At 38.5% G+C, this 22,210-nt stretch overlaps 2 protein-coding genes across 2 annotated transcripts in view; both read left to right on the top strand.

The window, feature by feature from the left end:
* LOC107603233 (folliculin-interacting protein 1-like) overlaps positions 1–1,020 on the top strand; it is a 40,437-nt gene extending 39,417 nt beyond the window's left edge. The window contains exons 17-18 of the mRNA XM_016295976.1: positions 210–404; positions 660–1,020. Coding sequence (XP_016151462.1) covers positions 210–404; positions 660–779 — 315 coding nt within the window. The 3' untranslated portion in view covers positions 780–1,020. The remainder of the gene's footprint in view (positions 1–209; positions 405–659) is intronic.
* A 1,129-nt stretch (positions 1,021–2,149) lies between these two features.
* The window catches only part of LOC107603232 (rap guanine nucleotide exchange factor 6-like), a 106,442-nt gene continuing 86,381 nt past the window's right edge, over positions 2,150–22,210 (top strand). Inside the window, exon 1 of the mRNA XM_016295975.1 lies at positions 2,150–2,600. Coding sequence (XP_016151461.1) covers positions 2,370–2,600 — 231 coding nt within the window. The 5' untranslated portion in view covers positions 2,150–2,369. The remainder of the gene's footprint in view (positions 2,601–22,210) is intronic.

Raw genomic sequence — 22,210 nt, 5'->3', positions numbered from 1 at the left:
TAGTTACAGCCTTACATACGATCCCCAAACACTACTGTTAATCATCATCACAAACTACTTTTACCATGGGACCCTCTCGTGTGAAAAAGAGTCCCATACATCCCACCTACAGCACTTGAGTGTCGCTGAGAGTCCTAAATGAACAAAAATCTTGTGTGTAAATAATGTGTAAAGTGTAAATTGATATGAGCTGAATTGTTGTTGTGCAGCATCCTGTGCTGGATGAGCCCATCGCGGAGGCCGTCTGCATTATCGCAGACACCGATAAGTGGAGCGTGCAGGTGGCCAGCAGCCAGAGACGATCCTCCGACAAGCTGGGCAAAGAGGTGCTCGTGTCCAACCTCGTGTCCAACCTGCTCCAGTCCACCTACCAGCTCTACCGACTCAACCTGTCTCCAAACTTCGTGAGTGCAACTTTCTCACGCTGCTTCTGCTCTATTTATTGCTCTATTGCTCTATTTATTTCTGGGGAAGTCGTGGCCTAATGGTTAGAGAGTCAGACTCGTAACCCAAAGGTTGAATGTACAGCGCTCTCTCCCACCTTCAATACCACGACTGAGGTGCTCTTGAGCTGAAGGAGCAGGAGGAGTCAGTGCTGTATGTTGGCATGAAGTCTGTATGGTTTGTGACACAAGCTGTTCTCTCGCTCTTGTTTTCAGTGTATAATGCATCTGGAGGACCGGCTGCAGGAACTCTACTTCAAGAGCAAAATGCTGGCCGAGTACTTGAAAGGACAGACCAGGGTGCATGTGAAGGAGCTGGGCATGGTTCTAGGGTAAGAATTCATGTGTCTTTCTACAAGTTGTAATTAGTGGTCGACTGATATATAGGCCGATATTTGGCTTTTTTTTTTTTTTAATTATCGGCATTGGCCAAGAAGTTTTTTCTCTTTGGCCATTATGTTGGACTTTTATTATGACAGCACACTAATGAGAACACTAGGGCCAGAGTGCATGAAGATCCCATTATTTTACAGTCCCTGTTTAACCGTTTGACTGACTGAGGAATTATTACACAGAACTTTATACAAAGTAAGTGGTATATGGAAAAAGTGTATGGAGTTTGCTTTTTATTACAATACTTTCTCATCTAACGTCAGGATTCAGCAAATACACATTTCATTTAAACAAGTCTTTGAATATCTAATAAACGTTTCATTTCACCAGTCTTGCAAACTTTATGGAATTCAGCTGAGAGATCATCTGAAGTGTGAATAAAAAGGACTGAACTCCGTGTTTAACAGTCGGTCTGTGAGAAATAAACACAGGCAGGAGAGTTCAGCTGTCACTCATTTTTAAATTATATAAATATTATGTAAAAATACATTTCATTTCAGTAATTGTTTTACATGTGTTTTTACTGTTTTTAAATTAATAAATAGTGTGATAGCATATAAATCGGCCACCCTGAAAAGGTCCACACTGAGTTTGCGTTTTTTCGTCATTCAAAAAATTTGTCATGCATAGAAACCTTGCACACTGAGTCCGGTGCGTATTAGCACCTGCAGGATAAACCGTTGTGAAAAAATTCACAAAACGGAGTCTTCAAGCAGTGAGGATGATTTTGTTCTTCTCTCTCTTCTTAAAAAGAAAAAATTTGAAAAAATATTGGGCGCATCCAATCCTGAGATTGCACAGAGAGAGTTTCCACCTCCTTACCAAGGAGCTTCAGGATTATCCACAGCCATTCAAAGTTTACTTCAGGATGTCAGTGGCTCAGTTTGATGCTTTGCTAGCAATACTGGAGCCACATATTAAAAAGAAGACCACCAATTTGCTGTGTGCTGTTGAAGTGGATCAAGCGGATATTGGCGTTCACTTGTACGGTGGATGTGAATTGTCAAAACACCTCTGAAAACGCTTGCTACGGATGCAGAAAATGTTAATATTTTTATGACAGATGAAAGTTTCGGAAGCAGTGTGTAAACGTGTCGTTTTTATTTTTTAACGTGCGAAAATTTGGGACGAGAATTTCGGACTTAAAGGGTTAGTTCAGCCAAAAAGGAAAATTCTGTACTCTCACATCTGTCTGATCAGTGTAGTGTAGTACGCACGGCTCTCACATCTGTCTGATCAGTGTAGTGTAGTACGTACGGCTCTCACATCTGTCTGATCAGCGTAGTGTAGTACGCACTGGTCTCCAGCAGCAGTTGGTCTGTGGATGTTGTTGAGGCGGCTCGGGGCTGAACTGCAGTCATGGGCTGTCGCTGGACGCTTCTGCTCGGAGGATCTTATGAACCTCCGATTATTTATGATGTTTCACCGTCACGAATGGAGAAACTTCCCCGGAATGAAGGCTTGTTTTTGGTCAACTTTGGCTGTTTCTGATTCGCGCCTCCCTTCATCAGCACTTTCAACAGTTCACTTCACATGCTAACCGAAGCTAACTCAAATCAGCGCCAGATTCCCCGGACTCTGCAAGAGATCAGTGACATTATTTATTTGATTACGTTTCACTTTTATATTTTACTTCATCTTATCGACACGCGTGAATATATGAAGTTTTTATATCCCGACATCAGAGAGTTTAATATGAATTCCTCCGTGGATTTATCGCTGAAGAAAGCGCTGAGAACTCCTCCGACACGACGCAGTGCTGAGGTAAACACACAGAAATACCCTTTCACTACAGATATTACTACAATAACCACTTTAGAGTGTCTATAACTGGCGCTAAACTGAAATATCAGCACAGCGAAGCTTATTAGTTTCGATTCAGGACTCATTAAGTAAGTTAACGTTAAGTTACGTTACTCGTGCTCGATATATATTTGACTGTAGCTGTTTTATTGATTTGTTTGGGGTCTCTAAGTGATGTTTTAAAAAGCAAAAATGTATGAGGTTATGTCGTATAATGAGAGATGTTCAGCTGCTTCACAGACTGATTCTCAGTGAAGTAAAACTGCAGTTATCGATCAGTAAACATTAGCTTAAAGTTTGAACATTTCAAAGAAGTTTCAAGTGTCTCAAGTCATTTATTAATGACCGAAATCAATGAAACTTCACTGCATTCCAGCGGTGCAGCCGCGGGCTGTGTCTCAAATCCTAGTGAGCTGACTAACTAGACATCGACTAATCTTCAGGGGAAGTTGCTAAATGACGTTGTGATGGCATTGCGTGATGACGTCATTACGTAAGCACGACGCAAAATTGTCAAATCTCAGCAAAAACATATATATATATATATTATATATGTTAATTTAGATTTGTTCGTAGCAATATCAATGCATGATATTAAAATATAAATAACTATTTTTTAAATCCATCGAATTATCGAAAACGTACACACTTTTGAACGATTACGATGGAAGTTTTATACTTTAAAGCAGTGTATTAGTAGTTAGTTAGGATGCTGCACTCTAAGAAAAGGTAAACAAATAATGCACAATCTACTGTGTTAATGTGAAGGAGTTTTCTGGATTGAGTTTTGCACAGGTTTTTGTACCTGCATTTTTAATTACGCGTTGTATTTCGTGTTTTCGGGTGATAACGGATAATGTCCTGGAAAGTTACTCGCACCTTTTCCATTTTTCTGCATATGTTTCTTACAGTGTACTAACTCCTCAACAATCACAGGTACAAGCTACTAACAAAGTGTCTCATAAATGAAAAATAACAGTATTCAGTTATTATTATTATTACTCTTAAACCATTGCAAATAGCAGCTAACTTAATTCCTGTAACGTGTGTACTGCTGGGCATCTTTGGGTTCCTCTTTTTGTGTCATTTAAATGGTAAATTGTGCCTTTTTATCGTTTGAGTCACTTAGCGAAAGTTGCTAAGAGCTGCCAAATAAGTTTTAAAAAATAGCTAAATTTGTTGCTAGGTGCTTTTGGAAGAGAAAGTTGCTAGGGTAGTCTGAAAAGTTGCTAAATTTAGCAACAAAATTGCTAAGTTGGCAACACTGCATCCACTAGCATTGTCGAAACAAACCTAACGTTACTCAAATAGTGCGTGCACTGTGAGGTGATTCACTGAAGAAAACAGCTGAGCAACACTACACAGACTAGTTTAGACTTTCACATTGAAATGTAGGTGGCTTTTAAGAAAACAGCTTTTTGCCTGCTTGATTAAATGTTTATTTTTTGTTATTTGCAGAGTAAGTCTGGGTCATGGTATTAAAAGCATGTTGTAAGTTTGGCCTAAGACAGGCTCAATATCAGTTCAAAGTGCAAAGGTTTGTTTTATTACAGAGCTCAACAATAAGATTTATTAATAGCCAATAATTGAGATGTTCACTTGCCCTGCCAAAATGATGACAGGGTTTCTGTGGGTCCTAAAAAAGTCTTAATTTGCCCTTCCACAAATCCAGGCCTTAAGTCAAGTCAAGTCTGCTTTATTGTCAATTCTTCCACATGTACAGCACATACACACAGAGAATTGAAATTACGTTACTCTCAGCCCCTTGGTGCATACAGATAACATAAATACAGATTAAATACAAATATACAAATAAGGTAAAAATGTAAAAATATATATATAAAGCACAAGGCATATGGCAGATAGGTCTTCAATCAGAGCAGAAAGTCTTAAATTCATTAAGTCATGGCATTAAATGTTGCATGCACTGCAATGAACGAATATCATCCAAGATTTCTTTCTTATGTCATTTTGCTTCTCAAGTAAATGTATCTTGATTTAAGAATCTTTACTGATAAAAAACAATACATTTTTGCAGTGTAATCAAAAGGCAGAGTAAAAGTTATTTCCATATTCTAGTCGTTGGGATCAGAGCTATTCAAGCCTAAAGCTATTTCTTTTAGTAAGATGGTGTAAAAAGTATTTTCAAACTTTGAAGTGTTGCTAATACAACTCATTGTGTACACTATAGAAATGTCCATTTAGAGACTTTTGACGTATTGTGTTCCCTTCAGTTCATTCCTTAAATGTCTTGGTCTTAAAAGGTGTTTAAAAAGTCTTAAATTTACCTTCATAAAACATTTTTGTGAATTCAAATAATTTGTTTCTTTACAAAAATCTGGAAATGATCTATATTGCAACTACATCAATTTAATAAAATGGGTGCAAACACTGGTATGTAGTTTTCAGCATAACCTTAAAGGGGTCATATGATGCGATTTCAATTGTTCCTTTCTCTTTGGAGTGTTACAAGCTCTTGGTGCATAAAGAAGATCTGTAAAGTTGCAAAGACTAAAGTCTCAAATCCAAAGAGATATTCTTTATCAAAGTTAAGAGTCAGCCACACCTACCTAAAACGACTCGTTCTAACTCGCCCCCACATGTCTACATCACTATGTGGGAAGATTTGCATAACGCCGCCCAAATGTTCACGCAAAGAAAGAAGGTGTAACTTTTATTCTCGCTGTAGTATTGTTGCTGCCGCCGCCACTATGTCGTAAAGACGCTGTGTGCTTCGTTGTGAAAGTGAAACTACTTAGTTTGGTCTTCCAAAAGAGGACAATATCTGCTTCGTCATGCCTAGAGCTGATCTGTGCTGGTCGCGTGAGAAATACATCAACTTTGGGCTGTGGATCGCCGGATCGGCTTTCACCGTGGACGAAGCGGAGTCCAGCCCGGAGTCATCACATGTCCTTCCGGACGCTCCTTCGTCGAAATTACTGGCCACGCCGTTCTCAAGCCCGCCGCTTCCGCTCACGCTATCCCGGCCTCAGCGCACGCTAAGCTGGGGCTTCTGCTCACGCTAGGCCGCTGTGTTTTTTGTTGTGAAAGTGAAACTACTTTGTTTGGTCTTCCAAAAGAGGACACGATTAGAAATCAGTGGTTAAGTTGTATTTACAGCACTGTTCCAGAACAGTTTAACCCAAATATCCAGATGTGTGCAGCACATTTTACGAAGGACTGTTTCCTGATCCTGGGAGAGTAACGTTAGACTAAAATGCCGGCAGTTCTGACTCTCAGTCTGTAAGTACGTTTTCATTGAAAGTATTTGCCACTGATGATTCATACGCGAGTTTTGGGCAGTGTAGAGTAGCACTTGTTGTTTGTCATTTCTCTGATCACAAACGGTATATAAAACAGTATAAGTCATTATAATCAGTAATTATGTCCCCACTGGATGCAACAAATGCCTTGTTTGTAATGGGTTTTAATGTTTTTGTCTCGTCGCTCCGGCCGGGACAGGGCATCATCACATTATGATAGGGGTGTAACATTTCCATCACACGCTTGAGATATTCGGCCAATCACAACGCACTGGATAGCTGGCCAATCACAGCACAGCACGCTTTTTCAGAACGATGAGCTTTGTAAAAATCGATGCGTTTCAGAAGGCGGGGCGAGAAACAATAATGTACAGTATGTGGAAAATAACGTGTTTTTTTTACTTTAAACCGCATAAACACATTTCATTACACCAAACACACAAAATAATGTTCTTTTTAGCAGCATCATATGACCCCTTTAATGATGTTTTCAAGGCCATCACAAGTGATTTTTGTAATTTTAACCAAAGCTCATCTGTATTAACCAGTTAGATATCATGCTCTTGGTGACATATCAGCAGATTTGCAATGACAGAATACAACAGAAAACCAACGGCTTGCGTTTGCAATGCGCTAAAAGAGGTTTTTAGTGGCAATAAAAGGGCAGCTGGCCCAAAACTGTGCCACCCTTGTTGTCGAGTTTGATAAAGCAGGTCACTTCCGTGCCATTTTTGGGAAGTGAGTTAAGAAACTGGTTTAGAGAAGCTGGTTTAGGGCTGGTCGTCTGTGCTTCATTGAGAGCTTTCACAGTCTCTCATGTCTTTCTCCAGAACAGCGAGTGTGTGATTACAGGTAGCATACAGCGCTGCAGGTGTGGGCGCTTTCTTTCCGATTATCTGAGTGCAGTGAAAGCTGCTGATCAGACTAACAAACACAAACTGCACCAGCTCTCATTGCTCTGATACTGAGTTTCCAGATGGGTGTGTCGAGTATTACGTAAGAGCAAAACAAATATTCCTTGTGTCAATTTCCATAGCATTATGCCGCCCGCCTCGTCCCTCAGGCTGCTTTGCCTGATGGGAGTTTGATGGTGCGCTCCGATGTGGTGAACTGCTAAAGACAGTGCAGACTCAAAACGCACGTTGTGGCACAAATAAAATTCTCAAAATCCAGCAGCCTATTGCACAAAACCCTTGATGGTCAGGGAATCCTTAGCGATAATTTACTCATAAGTGCTGCCTTAGCTTAAGGGTTTTGGTGCAGATATTTAGATTCAACAGAGGACCTGTAAAGTTATTGTGAGTGTGCATTTGAACTGATTTTTGCTTGTGAAAATGTTATTAGTGTGGATGGTTCACGTGGAGTCGCGGTCAGTTTAAAGCAAGTTTGTGTTTACGTTCAGCAGGCTCTTGTGTTTGTCCACATGTGCTGGACAGTTTTTCTCTATAATACTTTTGCACGTGTAAAATGTTTTTTAATTAATAAATAAATTATAGTGTACCTAAAGGTGATTAAGTATATGCTTACTACAATTTATACTCTTAATTGCCATTGGAACTTTAATTAACTTTAACTTTAATCCACTTTAATTGGTCTGGTTTACCTTCTGGACTCTGTTTTTATATAGTATTAATTAAAAAAGCATGTCTAATTAATTGAAACCGTAACACTTATACAATTTAACAATTTATTAAAAAGTTTAACAAAAAATATTTTCTTACTTTTTTGAACGAAATGAGATTTAAAACAAATTATAAATGAAAAATGTGAAAAACCTTTTATTATTTCTCAGACAAAATGCTGCAAATTTCTTTGTGGATTTAAATATCATGTCAAATAAAAAAAAAAAAACAGTTACATTTTAAAACAAATCCCAAATCAAATAAATAAATTAAAGGTGGGGTAAGCAATTTTTCAAAAACGCTTTAGAAAACAGATTCGGGCCGACTAGCAAAACAAACTTGTAGCCAATCAGCAGTAAGGGGCGTGTCTACTCATGATGTGGTGGAGAGAGCGTTCAGTGCACAGGACGGACATTAGCGAGCCGAGCGACAGAAAGATAGAGATGGTGGATAAAAAAACAAAAGAGGAAAACGTCTGCGGAACAAAAGAAGGCTTAAGGTAAGAAGTAGGACCCGTGTAAATATCACATTAGCTTTCCAGCGCTGGAGAGAACTCAAGGAGCGGAGGCCTGCGATCAGACGCCGAGGTTGCTTTGTTTCTTCTCGATAGGTGAGTAACACCGTGTCTGCGCCGCAACAGCTAAAGTCTGTCTTGTACACTGGACGCGACAAATCGACCGTTGAAAATCATTTGAAATTTGTGTCAGTACGTCATGAATAGAACGCAGCAGCAGTTGTCTGTCGGGGATTTGTCGTGTCGTGCCGTGCCGCACCGCATCCAGTGTAGACACTAGATATGTATATATATATATATATATATATATACATATCTATGGTTTACACTGGATGTGGCACGACACGACAAATCCCCGACAGAAACTGCTGCTGCGTTCTATTCATGACGTATTGACAGAAATTTCAAATGATTATCAACGGTCGCTTTGTCGCGTCCAGTGTACTAGACAGACTTTAGCTGTTGCGGCGCAGACACGGTGTTACTCACCTATCGAGAAGAAACAAAGCAACATCGGCGTCCGATCACAGGCTTTCCGCTCCTTGAGTTCTCTCCAGCGCTGGAAAGCTGATCCGATATTTACACGGGTGCTGCTACTTGCCTTAAGCCTTATTTTGTTCCGCAGACGTTTTCCTCTTCTGTTTTTTATCCACCATCTCTATCTTTCTGTCGCTCGGCTTGCTAATGTCCGTCCTGTGCACTGAACACTCTCTCCTCCACATCACGAGTAGACACGCCCCTTACTGCTGATTGGCTACAAGTTTGTTTTGCTATTCGGCCCGAATCAGTTTTCTAAAGCGTTTTTTGAAAAATCGCTTACCCCACCTTTAAGACTGGTTTTGTTGTCCAGGGTCACATATGTCAACTAAACAATTCCACTCACTCTATCACTGCTGGAGAACTTGATGCAGCGTGGGTCATCTTTGATGATCTTCTTGACTTCCTTCCATGTGGTGGTTAGTGAGATCTAGGATTAAATAGTTACATAAGCAGCGTGAACACATCGACAACCCAAAGATACATATACTAAAGTTCAAATAATTAAAAATCTAATCAAATAATAATGTTCAGATTTCATATTTAATAACTTAAATTTGACAATGAATTTTTTTTATGACTGGTACTTTATACAAGCTCAAAAGTCCAGTAACTCCATAAAATAATAATTGTTCATCCCTGTTTTTCTTACTTTGTACAGATAGCCATCTATTAAAGAAAAGATCTGATTCACTGGAAAGTTTTCAGAACATAGTAAGGTGCATTAATTTACATAAAGCCATTTAACAGACCCTTTCACCAAATTAATACTAATATTCTTGTCACTAACAATATATAGAAGCAACAAATCAAAATAATAAATAACAATTAAAATATTATTAATCATTTAATATACTATAATAACAGCAACATTATACATACACTACCGCTCAAAAGTTTGGGATCAGTAAGACTTGTAATGTTTTTTAAAGAAGTCTCTTATGCTCATCAAGGCTGCATTTATTTGATCAAAAATACAGAAAAAAAACAGTAATCTTGCAAAATGTTATTACAATATAAAATAATGGTTTCTATTTTAATATACTTTAAAACATAATTTATTTCTGTGATGCAAAGCTGAATTTCCATCAGCCATTACTCCAGTGTAAAGTGTCACATGATCCTTCAGAAATCATCAGGGGTTAAAGCAAAAAAAAAATCCTGAGCCTGAACTTTTTTCTGGGGGTTGGGGGGGCGGACACATACACAGGATTATAGGCGAACTCATGAACTCGAACGTGATATCAACAAGTGTTTTTAAATGTAGGAGTTTTTAAATGTAGGATGACTATCCTTTTTCCCGCAGCCAAACGCCGCAAGCCGGAGATCCGGCATGGTGCCGGAGAACTTTAAGCCCGGAATCATTCTAATATGCTGATTTATTATTAGAATGATCAATGTTGGCAACAGTTGCGTTGCCAAATATCTTTTTGGAAACTGCAATACTTTTTCAGGATTCTTTGATGAATAAAAAATTAAAAAGAACAGCATTTATTCAAAATATAAATCTGATCTAACAATATAAATCTTTGCTATCACTTCTAATCAATTTAACACATCCTTGCTGAATAAAAGTTCTAATTTCTTTCAAAAAAAAGAATAAAAATGTACTGACCCCAAACTTTTGAACTGTACTGTATATTGTTAGAAAAGATTTCTATTTTAAATAAATGCTCTTCTTTTAAACTTTTTATTCATCAAAGAATCCTGAAAAAAAGTATCACAGGTTCCAAAAAAATATTAAGCAGCACAACAGTTTCCAGCACTGATAATAGATCAGCATATTGGAATGATTTCTGAAGGATCATGTGACACTTTATACTGGAGTAATGGCTGATGGAAATTCAGCTTTGCATCACAGAAATAAATTATGTTTTAAAGTATATTAAAATAGAAACCATTATTTTATATTGTAATAACATTTTGCAAGATTACTGTTTTTTTTCTGTATTTTTGATTAAATAAATGCAGCCTCGATGAGCATAAGAGACTTCTTTAAAAAACATTAGGCCTGCGATCGGATGCCGAGGTTGCTTTGTTTCTTCTCAATAGGTGAGTAACACCGTGTCTGCACCGCAACAGCTAAAGTCTGTCTTGTACACTGGACGCGACAAATCGACCGTTGAAAATCATTTGAAATTTGTGTCAGTACGTCATGAATAGAACGCAGCAGCAGTTGTCTGTCGGGGATTTGTCGTGTCGTGCCGTGCCGCACCGCATCCAGTGTAGACACTAGATATGTATATATATATATATATATATATATATCTATGGTGTAGACAGCATCACTGATTATAATGAGTTTCATAGTATTTTGTCGTGCCGCGCCACTCGCGTCCGGTGTAGACACGGTGTAACATTGGTTTTGCTTTGTTTCACAGAACTAATTGGTGCCTGGGTTGTGTACGTATGTGTGGGGCGGAGCTATCAAAATAGGGGCGAGACCCTTTTGGGGTATAGGGCGTGTTTGTTTTGGTGATTTCAAATGTCAGCATTGGCTACCATAAATCACTTACCCCACCTTTAATAATACAAATAAAAGGCAAAAAGTGCATTTGAAGCAAAACCAGAATGGTCTGACTTTAGTTTTGTGATACTACGTAAAATATCTGAATGAAACAAAACCAGCAGATGGACTGAGATGTAAATTCACTCTCTGCCAGCAGGTGGCGCTTATGGAACAGCAGCGATACAGTGTTTCCTTGGTTACCACTGTAAACAAAGCATGAAATTATCATTACATCATTATGCATCATTACATTACTATTAAGAGCCTATGAAATCTTTATTTTTGCTCAGATTCTGTTTTATTGTTCTCAAAGCATCATGCGTGCTTCAGTACGTGTAGTAGCCCAAACCGCGACACGTAAATTCCATGATATTCCGTGATATACGGTAAATTCCATTTTTATGACTGGATTCCATCCGTATTTTTCGCATCATAATGCGATCAAAGGGCCTTAAAATTATTTCGTAGCCTGCTTTGAGAACCCCTGGTGTGAGGGACTGAACACTGTCAGTTTGTCCTCTCGCGCTCGGCGGGACGCACAGAAACCCCATCTGCGCATTAGTCTTTCTGTTTGAGCGGCCCACACCCGCGGAGCTCCTGACCTCACCAAACCGGCACATGCTTTATTTTTAACTGCAGCGGTGTAGAACATCACTCAACCGATCTGATCTTCTGTATTCATTTCTGTAGCTGCAGATCCTGCTGAAGGCTTATCAGACACTTTACTAGGTCAGCCTTAGGGGTCTTAACCAGTTCTGCAACCAGGTGTCAACTGGTGAGCCATGCAGTCTGACAGAAAGATAACGATTTGATTGATTAATTTATTCACCCATCCATTAAACTAAGTGATTAATGTCCATTATCCAGTGCTGAATTTCACATGTGACAATATGATGTTTCTTATCCTGACACTTTCTCCAGCCCTTTAATAGAGTAACTAACAAATATTCAATAAATACACCTGTAAATTGAGTGCAAATTTGTATTAACATTTTAGCCATTCATTTGTCCCTCATATCATACGCAAGCAGGTTGTTGTGTGCTTGGTTATTGTTAATCCACGTGTGTGTGTGTGTGTGTGTGTGTGTGTTTCAGGCCTTTTAGAATAAGAAAACACTGAATCAATGAGAATGAGTCAAACTCATTCAGCTGCCTGTCATGTGACTCTGTGGGCTAATAGAGATTTCTCATATTGAGCATGGTCGAAGCTCAAGAGCTGTCAGAAGGCTAAAACGAAATTATAATTTTTTACTTAAATCTTACTGTTCAAATTTCAGTTCGAATAGATTCACAGGTAAAAACTACTGGTTTGTCCATTAGGCTTAAGAGAGCACAAGCAACTAGAACCCAAATATCTTAACAAAATAAATATCGGCCTGCGATCGGATGCCGAGGTTGCTTTGTTTCTTCTCAATAGGTGAGTAACACCGTGTCTGCACCGCAACAGCTAAAGTCTGTCTTGTACACTGGACGCGACAAATCGACCGTTGAAAATCATTTGAAATTTGTGTCAGTACGTCATGAATAGAACGCAGCAGCAGTTGTCTGTCGGGGATTTGTCGTGTCGTGCCGTGCCGCACCGCATCCAGTGTAGACACTAGATATGTATATATATATATATATATATATATATCTATGGTGTAGACAGCATCACTGATTATAATGAGTTTCATAGTATTTTGTCGTGCCGCGCCACTCGCGTCCGGTGTAGACACGGTGTAACATTGGTTTTGCTTTGTTTCACAGAACTAATTGGTGCCTGGGTTGTGTACGTATGTGTGGGGCGGAGCTATCAAAATAGGGGCGAGACCCTTTTGGGGTATAGGGCGTGTTTGTTTTGGTGATTTCAAATGTCAGCATTGGCTACCATAAATCACTTACCCCACCTTTAATAATACAAATAAAAGGCAAAAAGTGCATTTGAAGCAAAACCAGAATGGTCTGACTTTAGTTTTGTGATACTACGTAAAATATCTGAATGAAACAAAACCAGCAGATGGACTGAGATGTAAATTCACTCTCTGCCAGCAGGTGGCGCTTATGGAACAGCAGCGATACAGTGTTTCCTTGGTTACCACTGTAAACAAAGCATGAAATTATCATTACATCATTATGCATCATTACATTACTATTAAGAGCCTATGAAATCTTTATTTTTGCTCAGATTCTGTTTTATTGTTCTCAAAGCATCATGCGTGCTTCAGTACGTGTAGTAGCCCAAACCGCGACACGTAAATTCCATGATATTCCGTGATATACGGTAAATTCCATTTTTATGACTGGATTCCATCCGTATTTTTCGCATCATAATGCGATCAAAGGGCCTTAAAATTATTTCGTAGCCTGCTTTGAGAACCCCTGGTGTGAGGGACTGAACACTGTCAGTTTGTCCTCTCGCGCTCGGCGGGACGCACAGAAACCCCATCTGCGCATTAGTCTTTCTGTTTGAGCGGCCCACACCCGCGGAGCTCCTGACCTCACCAAACCGGCACATGCTTTATTTTTAACTGCAGCGGTGTAGAACATCACTCAACCGATCTGATCTTCTGTATTCATTTCTGTAGCTGCAGATCCTGCTGAAGGCTTATCAGACACTTTACTAGGTCAGCCTTAGGGGTCTTAACCAGTTCTGCAACCAGGTGTCAACTGGTGAGCCATGCAGTCTGACAGAAAGATAACGATTTGATTGATTAATTTATTCACCCATCCATTAAACTAAGTGATTAATGTCCATTATCCAGTGCTGAATTTCACATGTGACAATATGATGTTTCTTATCCTGACACTTTCTCCAGCCCTTTAATAGAGTAACTAACAAATATTCAATAAATACACCTGTAAATTGAGTGCAAATTTGTATTAACATTTTAGCCATTCATTTGTCCCTCATATCATACGCAAGCAGGTTGTTGTGTGCTTGGTTATTGTTAATCCACGTGTGTGTGTGTGTGTGTGTGTGTGTGTTTCAGGCCTTTTAGAATAAGAAAACACTGAATCAATGAGAATGAGTCAAACTCATTCAGCTGCCTGTCATGTGACTCTGTGGGCTAATAGAGATTTCTCATATTGAGCATGGTCGAAGCTCAAGAGCTGTCAGAAGGCTAAAACGAAATTATAATTTTTTACTTAAATCTTACTGTTCAAATTTCAGTTCGAATAGATTCACAGGTAAAAACTACTGGTTTGTCCATTAGGCTTAAGAGAGCACAAGCAACTAGAACCCAAATATCTTAACAAAATGAATATCTTAATAGAGAAATTAATTTCTTAGTTTCTGCATGTTCTAATGAGTGATATTGTTTCAAATCATGAAACAGGTTTGTGTTGCCTGACTTTGATGACTCGTATCTTCAGCACAGTTTGCAGTGCAGTCTGCAATATTAATAATATTACATTTTTTTTGTCTCTTAGAAATGCACATTTGACCATAGCTTAAGTTGACAGTAGTAGTAGCTTGAGTTAGGATGCAGATGTAAATTTATGTTCACACAATGTGTTTAAAAGCACATTTTTTCCTGATGACCAAACTGAGTGTCTAATAGAGCCGGATGAATAGTCAAAATAAAACCAGAATTGCGATACAGCTTTGTGTGATTATGAAATGGCAAAGGCTGTGTCATACTGAACATAGTCATGTTGAACTACAATGCCAGTAGGTCATGTATGTCCATACGCTGTGCTGGTAAAAGACAAAACCAACATAAGAGGACAGAGAATGAGGTCAAACCTGAAATGTTAGTTTTGCATTGTTTTGATCTCGAGGCATGCTGGGAATGTGAGCGGCTCTTTTTACAGAACTTTTTGCTACATTGTGGAGTCCTTATGAACCATTTACCAGTTTCCCCATTAACTACCTCATAGAAACTACCTAGAATAATCAAACTAAAAAAAAAAACCCAAACATGTTATTACATTAAAGTTATAGTTTGGTTTTGCACAGAATAAACTGTTAAAAAAGATCTCTATTTCAAATCAATGCTGTTCTTTTGAACTTTGTTCATCGAAAATCCTGAAAAAATATTGTGTTGTGTTTTCCACAAAAAATATAAAACAGCACAATTGTTTTCAGCTTTGATAATAATCGGAGATGTTTCTTGAGCAGCAAATCAGCATATTAGAATGATTTCTGAAGATCATGTGACACTGAAGACTGGCGTAATGATGCTGAAAATCAGATTTGATCACAGGAATAAATTACATTTTACAATATAATTACACAGAAAAACGGTCATTTAAATTCTAACAATATTTAACAATTTTGCTGCATTTTTGATCAAATAAATGCAGCCTTAGTGAGCAGAAGAGACTTCTTTCAAAAACTTTTGAATAGTGAATATTCAGATGTTCTGAAGATCAGTAAAGAAGCATCAGGTCGTCTCAATATGCAAAGACTCTTATTTTGAAATGGCAGATGGTCTAAGGCAAAAGAGTTGTAAAAACTCTGAAAATCTTTTAGAGCTAATAATTTAATTTAAAAAAACAAACCTATTACACATTAATGAATAAATCGGTATATATAAAATTATTTAATTTACAAGTGTCATGTTTTAAAAAAAAATTAATGTAAGCTATAGCTTCTGATTTTTAAATCAAAACATACTCATGATTTTATGACATTGATACTGCTTTATTAATTTAGAAACACATGTTTCTTAGAGATATTTATGTATTTTACTTTTATTTTGTTACAAGTAGGCCAACAGCGCCCCCCTATTTAAATAAAACGGCTTATCAGAGACATATCAGCATCATTTTTCATATCGGGCCGATGCCGATATTTAAATTTTTAGCCATTATCGCCCGATTCCGATATCGGTCCGATAATAACGTGCATCCCTACTAAAGACAGTCAATTCCCCAGTTTCAGAGAAACATTCATATAAACTCCTACTCCAATTGTATCGCGATTTTTTTGGCATCTCAACCGATTTGAATCGCCACGTATTTTCAACTGGCTTGCGGTTCATCGTTACATCCCTAGTACTGACACAAAGTTCAAATGATTTGCAACGGTCGCTTTGTCGCATCCAGTATACACAGAGTTTATATGTTGGGAGGTGCGACGCGTCCGGTGTCGACACGGTGTCTGTGTGTGAGCATTTCGATTATCATGCGTCAGTAAAGCCGGTTCTGTGATTAGTAGTAAATCCCCATCACCTGCTTTCAATTGGAGCGGCGTTTACTACACAGAGCCGTAGTTCACTGACAAGCTACGCAATATCGCGTTCATTATCGCAGGCGATGGAGATTTACTACTAATCACAGAACAGACTTTACTGACGAGATGCGCATGATAATCGCATTCGATTATTTGCACAGCCGTAAATATAAATGTAACAATCAGTATACTAAACATTGCACATCCTGCGATGTGCCTTTGTGGATGCGCAAATCGCGATATCAATGCTGAAACGATATATCGTGCAGCCCTAGTAATCGTACTGTTGTTTTAATTGAATAATGTGAGTATAGAGCTTTTTATGTCTCATAATCACACAGCAGCCTTGGGACCGAATGCACAAACACGTCAACTACAGCAATTACACATACACATCTACAACTACAGCTTACACGTTTGTATTTGTGACTCAGTATTGGTGACTCAGAAGGCCCTGTAAACTCGAAAATATGTTCAAATTTTTTTTCCCAGAATAAAAATCAAGTTTGTTTATCATCTGAAATGTACTGTGACTTATATTCCAATGAAATATAATTTCAAATGGCACAGAAATATACACACATATCATATCAGTTGGGGAACTAAAATACATGTTTATAGTGTTTAGAAAGTTTCTAAATGTGTTGTTTTATTTACTGGTATTTTACATTTTTTTCCTCAGTGTAATAAAATACAACTTCAACACAAAATGCAATTGTGACATATACGTGTTTTTTCCTCTCAACAGTGCAATTTCATTAGTCGGGTGGGACGTTTTTTTCCCCAGGTGACACGTGTGCCACTGTGCAGCACTAATGTTCAGTGGGTTTAACAACCAATTTGCTCTATATTGTCAAGAATTATATGTAGGCCTATTTGTACATCACTAAACCGTCGATATTGACGCCAGCAGATGTTTGCCACAAATGCTTTCTCTGATCGAGACTGGATCAATCCTTAAATCTTAAACTATACCACTGCAGACAGTACACAAGGCATGGTTCATGTCATGCTGATCTGCCTGATCCTGATCATTGGACTGATGGTTTAGTGCTGCGGTGTATTGTGGGAGCGTACTGCGACAAGTCAGAGCACATAAGAAGAATGTGCTTTGCATGTTCTGTTTCCCATGTCATTTAGCGCGCTAGAGCTGTTCTTGTGGCCCACGGCTCTGAAGCATCTGCATCATAGTGTTGTCAGAAATGCATATTGATACTGAAATATCTGAAACTGTTTCAGTACTCATTTTGTGCAGCATTGTTACACTAATACTGTACCAGCTGCTCTTTCTCGCTCTCTGTTCTCTCTGACAGTGAGCCGACACACTGCAGTCTGAGTATTTAAATGAAATAAGTATAGCAGGGTCAGAAAATAACTTTTGTCAGTGTTGTTGAGATTTGTGTTCTTTGCTGAATTCTTGCGCTTCACACTGGATCTCACAGCGCTCGTCATGTGATCGAGACCAATCACATATATGCTTATAGATATTGCATGACGGATGAGTGGGAAAAGTCACGTGACTGAAACAGATGAATAATGTGTTTGTATCACGAGTCGTTGTTTTCACCGTTACGTCTGCAGATGAACAGTGATTGCGTAACTTTCCATCTTCTCCATAGCAGCGGGAAGGTTTGTGTTTCCCGTTTGGTTTAGCGTGGCACGGCTCCTGCCCTCATGACTTTCCATGCCACACGGCACTTTCCTTCTGTCTGCGCCATTTCACTCATTATTCTTCTGATGAAGATCAGTGCTCATGCTCCTCACTGTGAGTGTAATTAGTTTAGCAGAAGACAGTCTTGATGAAAACACTTCACAGGCCCCAGTATACATGACCAGCTACATTCATGCTGCAGAATGTGCCGTCACAGGGCATTCTGGGTGCTTTCATACTGGCCCAACTTCTGCTTTCAGTGTGCATATGTGGGATGTTTGACGTATTTTATAGTCCAGCAGGCAAAACTGGAGCAGAACTGCAGCTTTTTTGATTTGTGTTGGCATTTTTTTCACAATTAAGTGATACGCTTTGAAAGCTCCCGAATGATCACACTTGTAATGCCAGTCATTCTTTTAAAATCTGGTCTCGTGCTTTCATTACAATTGCACATATTTTCTTTCAAGCCATATATTACATACAACCCTAGTACTGACACAAAGTTCAAATGATTTGCAACGGTCGCTTTGTCGCATCCAGTATACACAGAGTTTATATGTTGGGAGGTGCGACGCGTCCGGTGTCGACACGGTGTCTGTGTGTGAGCATTTCGATTATCATGCGTCAGTAAAGCCGGTTCTGTGATTAGTAGTAAATCCCCATCACCTGCTTTCAATTGGAGCGGCGTTTACTACACAGAGCCGTAGTTCACTGACAAGCTACGCAATATTGGCATTTTTTTCACAATTAAGTGATACGCTTTGAAAGCTCCCGAATGATCACACTTGTAATGCCAGTCATTCTTTTAAAATCTGGTCTCGTGCTTTCATTACAATTGCACATATTTTCTTTCAAGCCATATATTACATACAAAAACAGGTTTATTAACAGGTAATTACAACATTTGATTTAATCACCGAAACACAACTGTATGATCTTCTTTTAATTTAGTACATTCCTTTAATCAGTTCATTCAGTTCCAGCAGGCAAAACTGGAGCAGAACTGCAGCTTTTTTGATTTGTGTTGGCATTTTTTTCACAATTAAGTGATACGCTTTGAAAGCTCCCGAATGATCACACTTGTAATGCCAGTCATTCTTTTAAAATCTGGTCTCGTGCTTTCATTACAATTGCACATATTTTCTTTCAAGCCATATATTACATACAAAAACAGGTTTATTAACAGGTAATTACAACATTTGATTTAATCACCAAAACACAACTGTATGATCTTCTTTTAATTTAGTACATTCCTTTAATCAGTTCATTCAGGGGCGAACAATATTTATGTGTTTCTACAATTTTCGGATATAATTTACAAATAAAAAAATCTCTCTCTCTCTTTGTCAACTTTAAGTGCAACTTAAGCTTTACTATCATTCTGCTATTACACAGACACCTCACAGGAAAATATGAAAATGTGCTGAACATGTGCTCACCCTCAGGCCATCCAAGATGTAAATGGGTTTGTTTCTTCATTGGAACGGATTTGGAGAAATTGAGCATTACATCTCTTGCTTTGTTTATTGCCATGACACAGCTTTTCATTTGAGAAGATGTTAACTGGTGGACTGGAGTGGTGTGGATTACTTGTGGATTATTGTGATGTTTTTTATCAGCTGTTTGATGGCATGTAATGCTACATTTCTCAGACAGTAGAAAAAGAAACATTCATGGAAAACAGTGCAAGAAAACATTACTCTCTCTTTGTCAACTTTAAGTGCAACTTAAGCTTTACTATCATTCTGCTATTACACAGACACCTCACAGGAAAATATGAAAATGTGCTGAACATGTGCTCACCCTCAGGCCATCCAAGATGTAAATGGGTTTGTTTCTTCATTGGAACGGATTTGGAGAAATTGAGCATTACATCTCTTGCTTTGTTTATTGCCATGACACAGCTTTTCATTTGAGAAGATGTTAACTGGTGGACTGGAGTGGTGTGGATTACTTGTGGATTATTGTGATGTTTTTTATCAGCTGTTTGATGGCATGTAATGCTACATTTCTCAGACAGTAGAAAAAGAAACATTCATGGAAAACATTAAGGGCATGAGGATGTTAATGGTACACAAACATGATGTTTCGGTACATGTCACAGTTTGGTATGGTTTCGGTACAGCAGGAGGAAAAAAAATTGTTTTAAATTAAACAATGTTTTACTGAACAAATTGCTTTTCCTTTAAATAAATTCAGTTACTATTAAAATTTTCTTAGGATAAAATGTACCTCAGCTTCTGCTCTAAACCATAGGGAGCCCTTTTACATCACTATAAGGTTAGCCCAAACTTAAATTAAAATACTATTTCTTTTTAACCATAATAATCAACACTCAGATAAAAAATTTGTATGCAAACATGTAAATTGCACATAATGGAGTTTTTAAAGTAACTTCTAAAATTATACAATTTCTATTTGTTGTTGAAATCATTTACACAGTGGCTGCCAACTTGTTTCATAAAATATTTATTTAAACATACATTAAAGGGGTCATATGATGCGATTTCAATTGTTCCTTTCTCTTTGGAGTGTTACAAGCTCTTGGTGCATAAAGAAGATCTGTAAAGTTGCAAAGACTAAAGTCTCAAATCCAAAGAGATATTCTTTATAAAAGTTAAGAGTCAGCCACACCTACCTAAAACGGCTCGTTCTAACACGCCCCCACATATCTACATCACTATGTGGGAAGATTTGCATAACGCTGCCCAAATGTTCACGCAAAGAAAGAAGGCGTAACTTTTATTCTCGCTGTAGTATTGTTGACGCTGCATGTCATGTCGTGAAGACGCTGTGTGTTTCGTTTTGAAAGCGAAACTACTTTGTTTGGTCTTCCAAAAGTGGACGATATTCCCTTCATCATGCCTGGAGCTGATCTGTGCTGGTCGCTGAGGGAATACATCAACTTTCACCGTGGACAAAGCGGAGTCCAGCCCGGGGCAACATGTGGTTGCCGCTCATTCGTCGCATCCGCCGGACGCGCCGTTCTCGACCCCGCCGCCTCAGCTCACTCTAGCCCGGCCTCCGCGCACACGCTAAGCTGGGGCTTCTGCTCACGCTAGGCCGCTGTGTTTTTCGTTGTGAAAGCAAAACTACTTTGTTTGGTCTTCCAAAAGAGGACACGACTACAAATCAGTGGTTAAGTTGTATTTACAACACTGTTCCAGAACAGTTTAACCCAAATATTCAGATGTGTGCAGCTGTTTATTGATCCTGGGAGAGTAACTTTAGACTACAATGCCGGCAGTTCTGACTCACGTAAGTATGTTTTCATTGAAATTATTTGCCACTGATGATTCAAACGAGAGTTTTGGGCAGTGTAGAGTAGCACTTGTTGTTTGTCATTTCTCTGATCACAAATGCAGACAGAGTTTTATGTTTACGCGGCACGATGCAATGCAACGCAACGCGTAAAAAGACAGTATAAGTCATTATAATCAGTAATTATGTCCCCACTGGATGCGACAAATGCCTCGTTTGTAATGGGTTTTAATGTTTTTGAATCATCGCTCCGGCCGGACAGGGCATCACAGTATGGGTGAGGGGCATAACATTTCCGTCACACGCTTGAGGTATTCGGCCAATCACAACGCACTGGATAGCTGGCCAATCACAGCACACCTCGCTTTTTCAGACCGATGAGCTTTGTAAAAATCGACACGTTTCAGAAAGGCGGGGCATAGAGGAGAAACAATAATGTACAGTATGTGGAAAATAATGTGTTTTTTTTTACTTTAAACCGCATAAACACATTTCATTACACCAAACACACAAAATAATGTTCTTTTTAGCAGCATCATATGACCCCTTTAAATAATTAAGACATCACTAACAGGTAAAGTAAAATATAATGAAGTATATAGGCTAGTCTAATATTTCTCAAAATGCTCTTCTGAGATGAGAAATTACTTTCTCATTTCTCTAGCAAATAACGAGCTGTAAACACTGATGACTTGCCTGAGACATTTTGTTTACAAGCTGTTTTATTGACGTCTTTCCGCAATTTAAACACGTGACTGAGCTATTACATGAGATGTTTATTTCGCGTTAAAACTAGTAGTAAAGATGAAGGGATTCATTCGTGCTCCGTGCTGCCGTTAGAACTAGTGGGCGACCGATATTGTTTTTTTGACAGCCGATGCCGATATCTTGGAAAGCAGGGTGGCCGATATAAAGCCGATATAATTTTATGTATTTTAATTTATATATAAGACATTTAAAATCATTTGAAAATGGATTAAAAAAATAAATTTGTTAAATAAACATACTTATATTTTAGATGACAAAGTATTTTTCACAAATAAATAAATATTTAAT

The sequence above is a fragment of the Sinocyclocheilus grahami genome, unplaced genomic scaffold (genome assembly GCF_001515645.1).
Source record: "Sinocyclocheilus grahami isolate Dianchi unplaced genomic scaffold, SAMN03320097.WGS_v1.1 scaffold343.1, whole genome shotgun sequence".
In the NCBI taxonomy this organism is placed as follows: domain Eukaryota; kingdom Metazoa; phylum Chordata; class Actinopteri; order Cypriniformes; family Cyprinidae; genus Sinocyclocheilus; species Sinocyclocheilus grahami.
The sequence above is the reverse complement of the archived record's forward strand: the minus strand, read 5'-3'. Positions and strand labels throughout refer to the sequence as shown.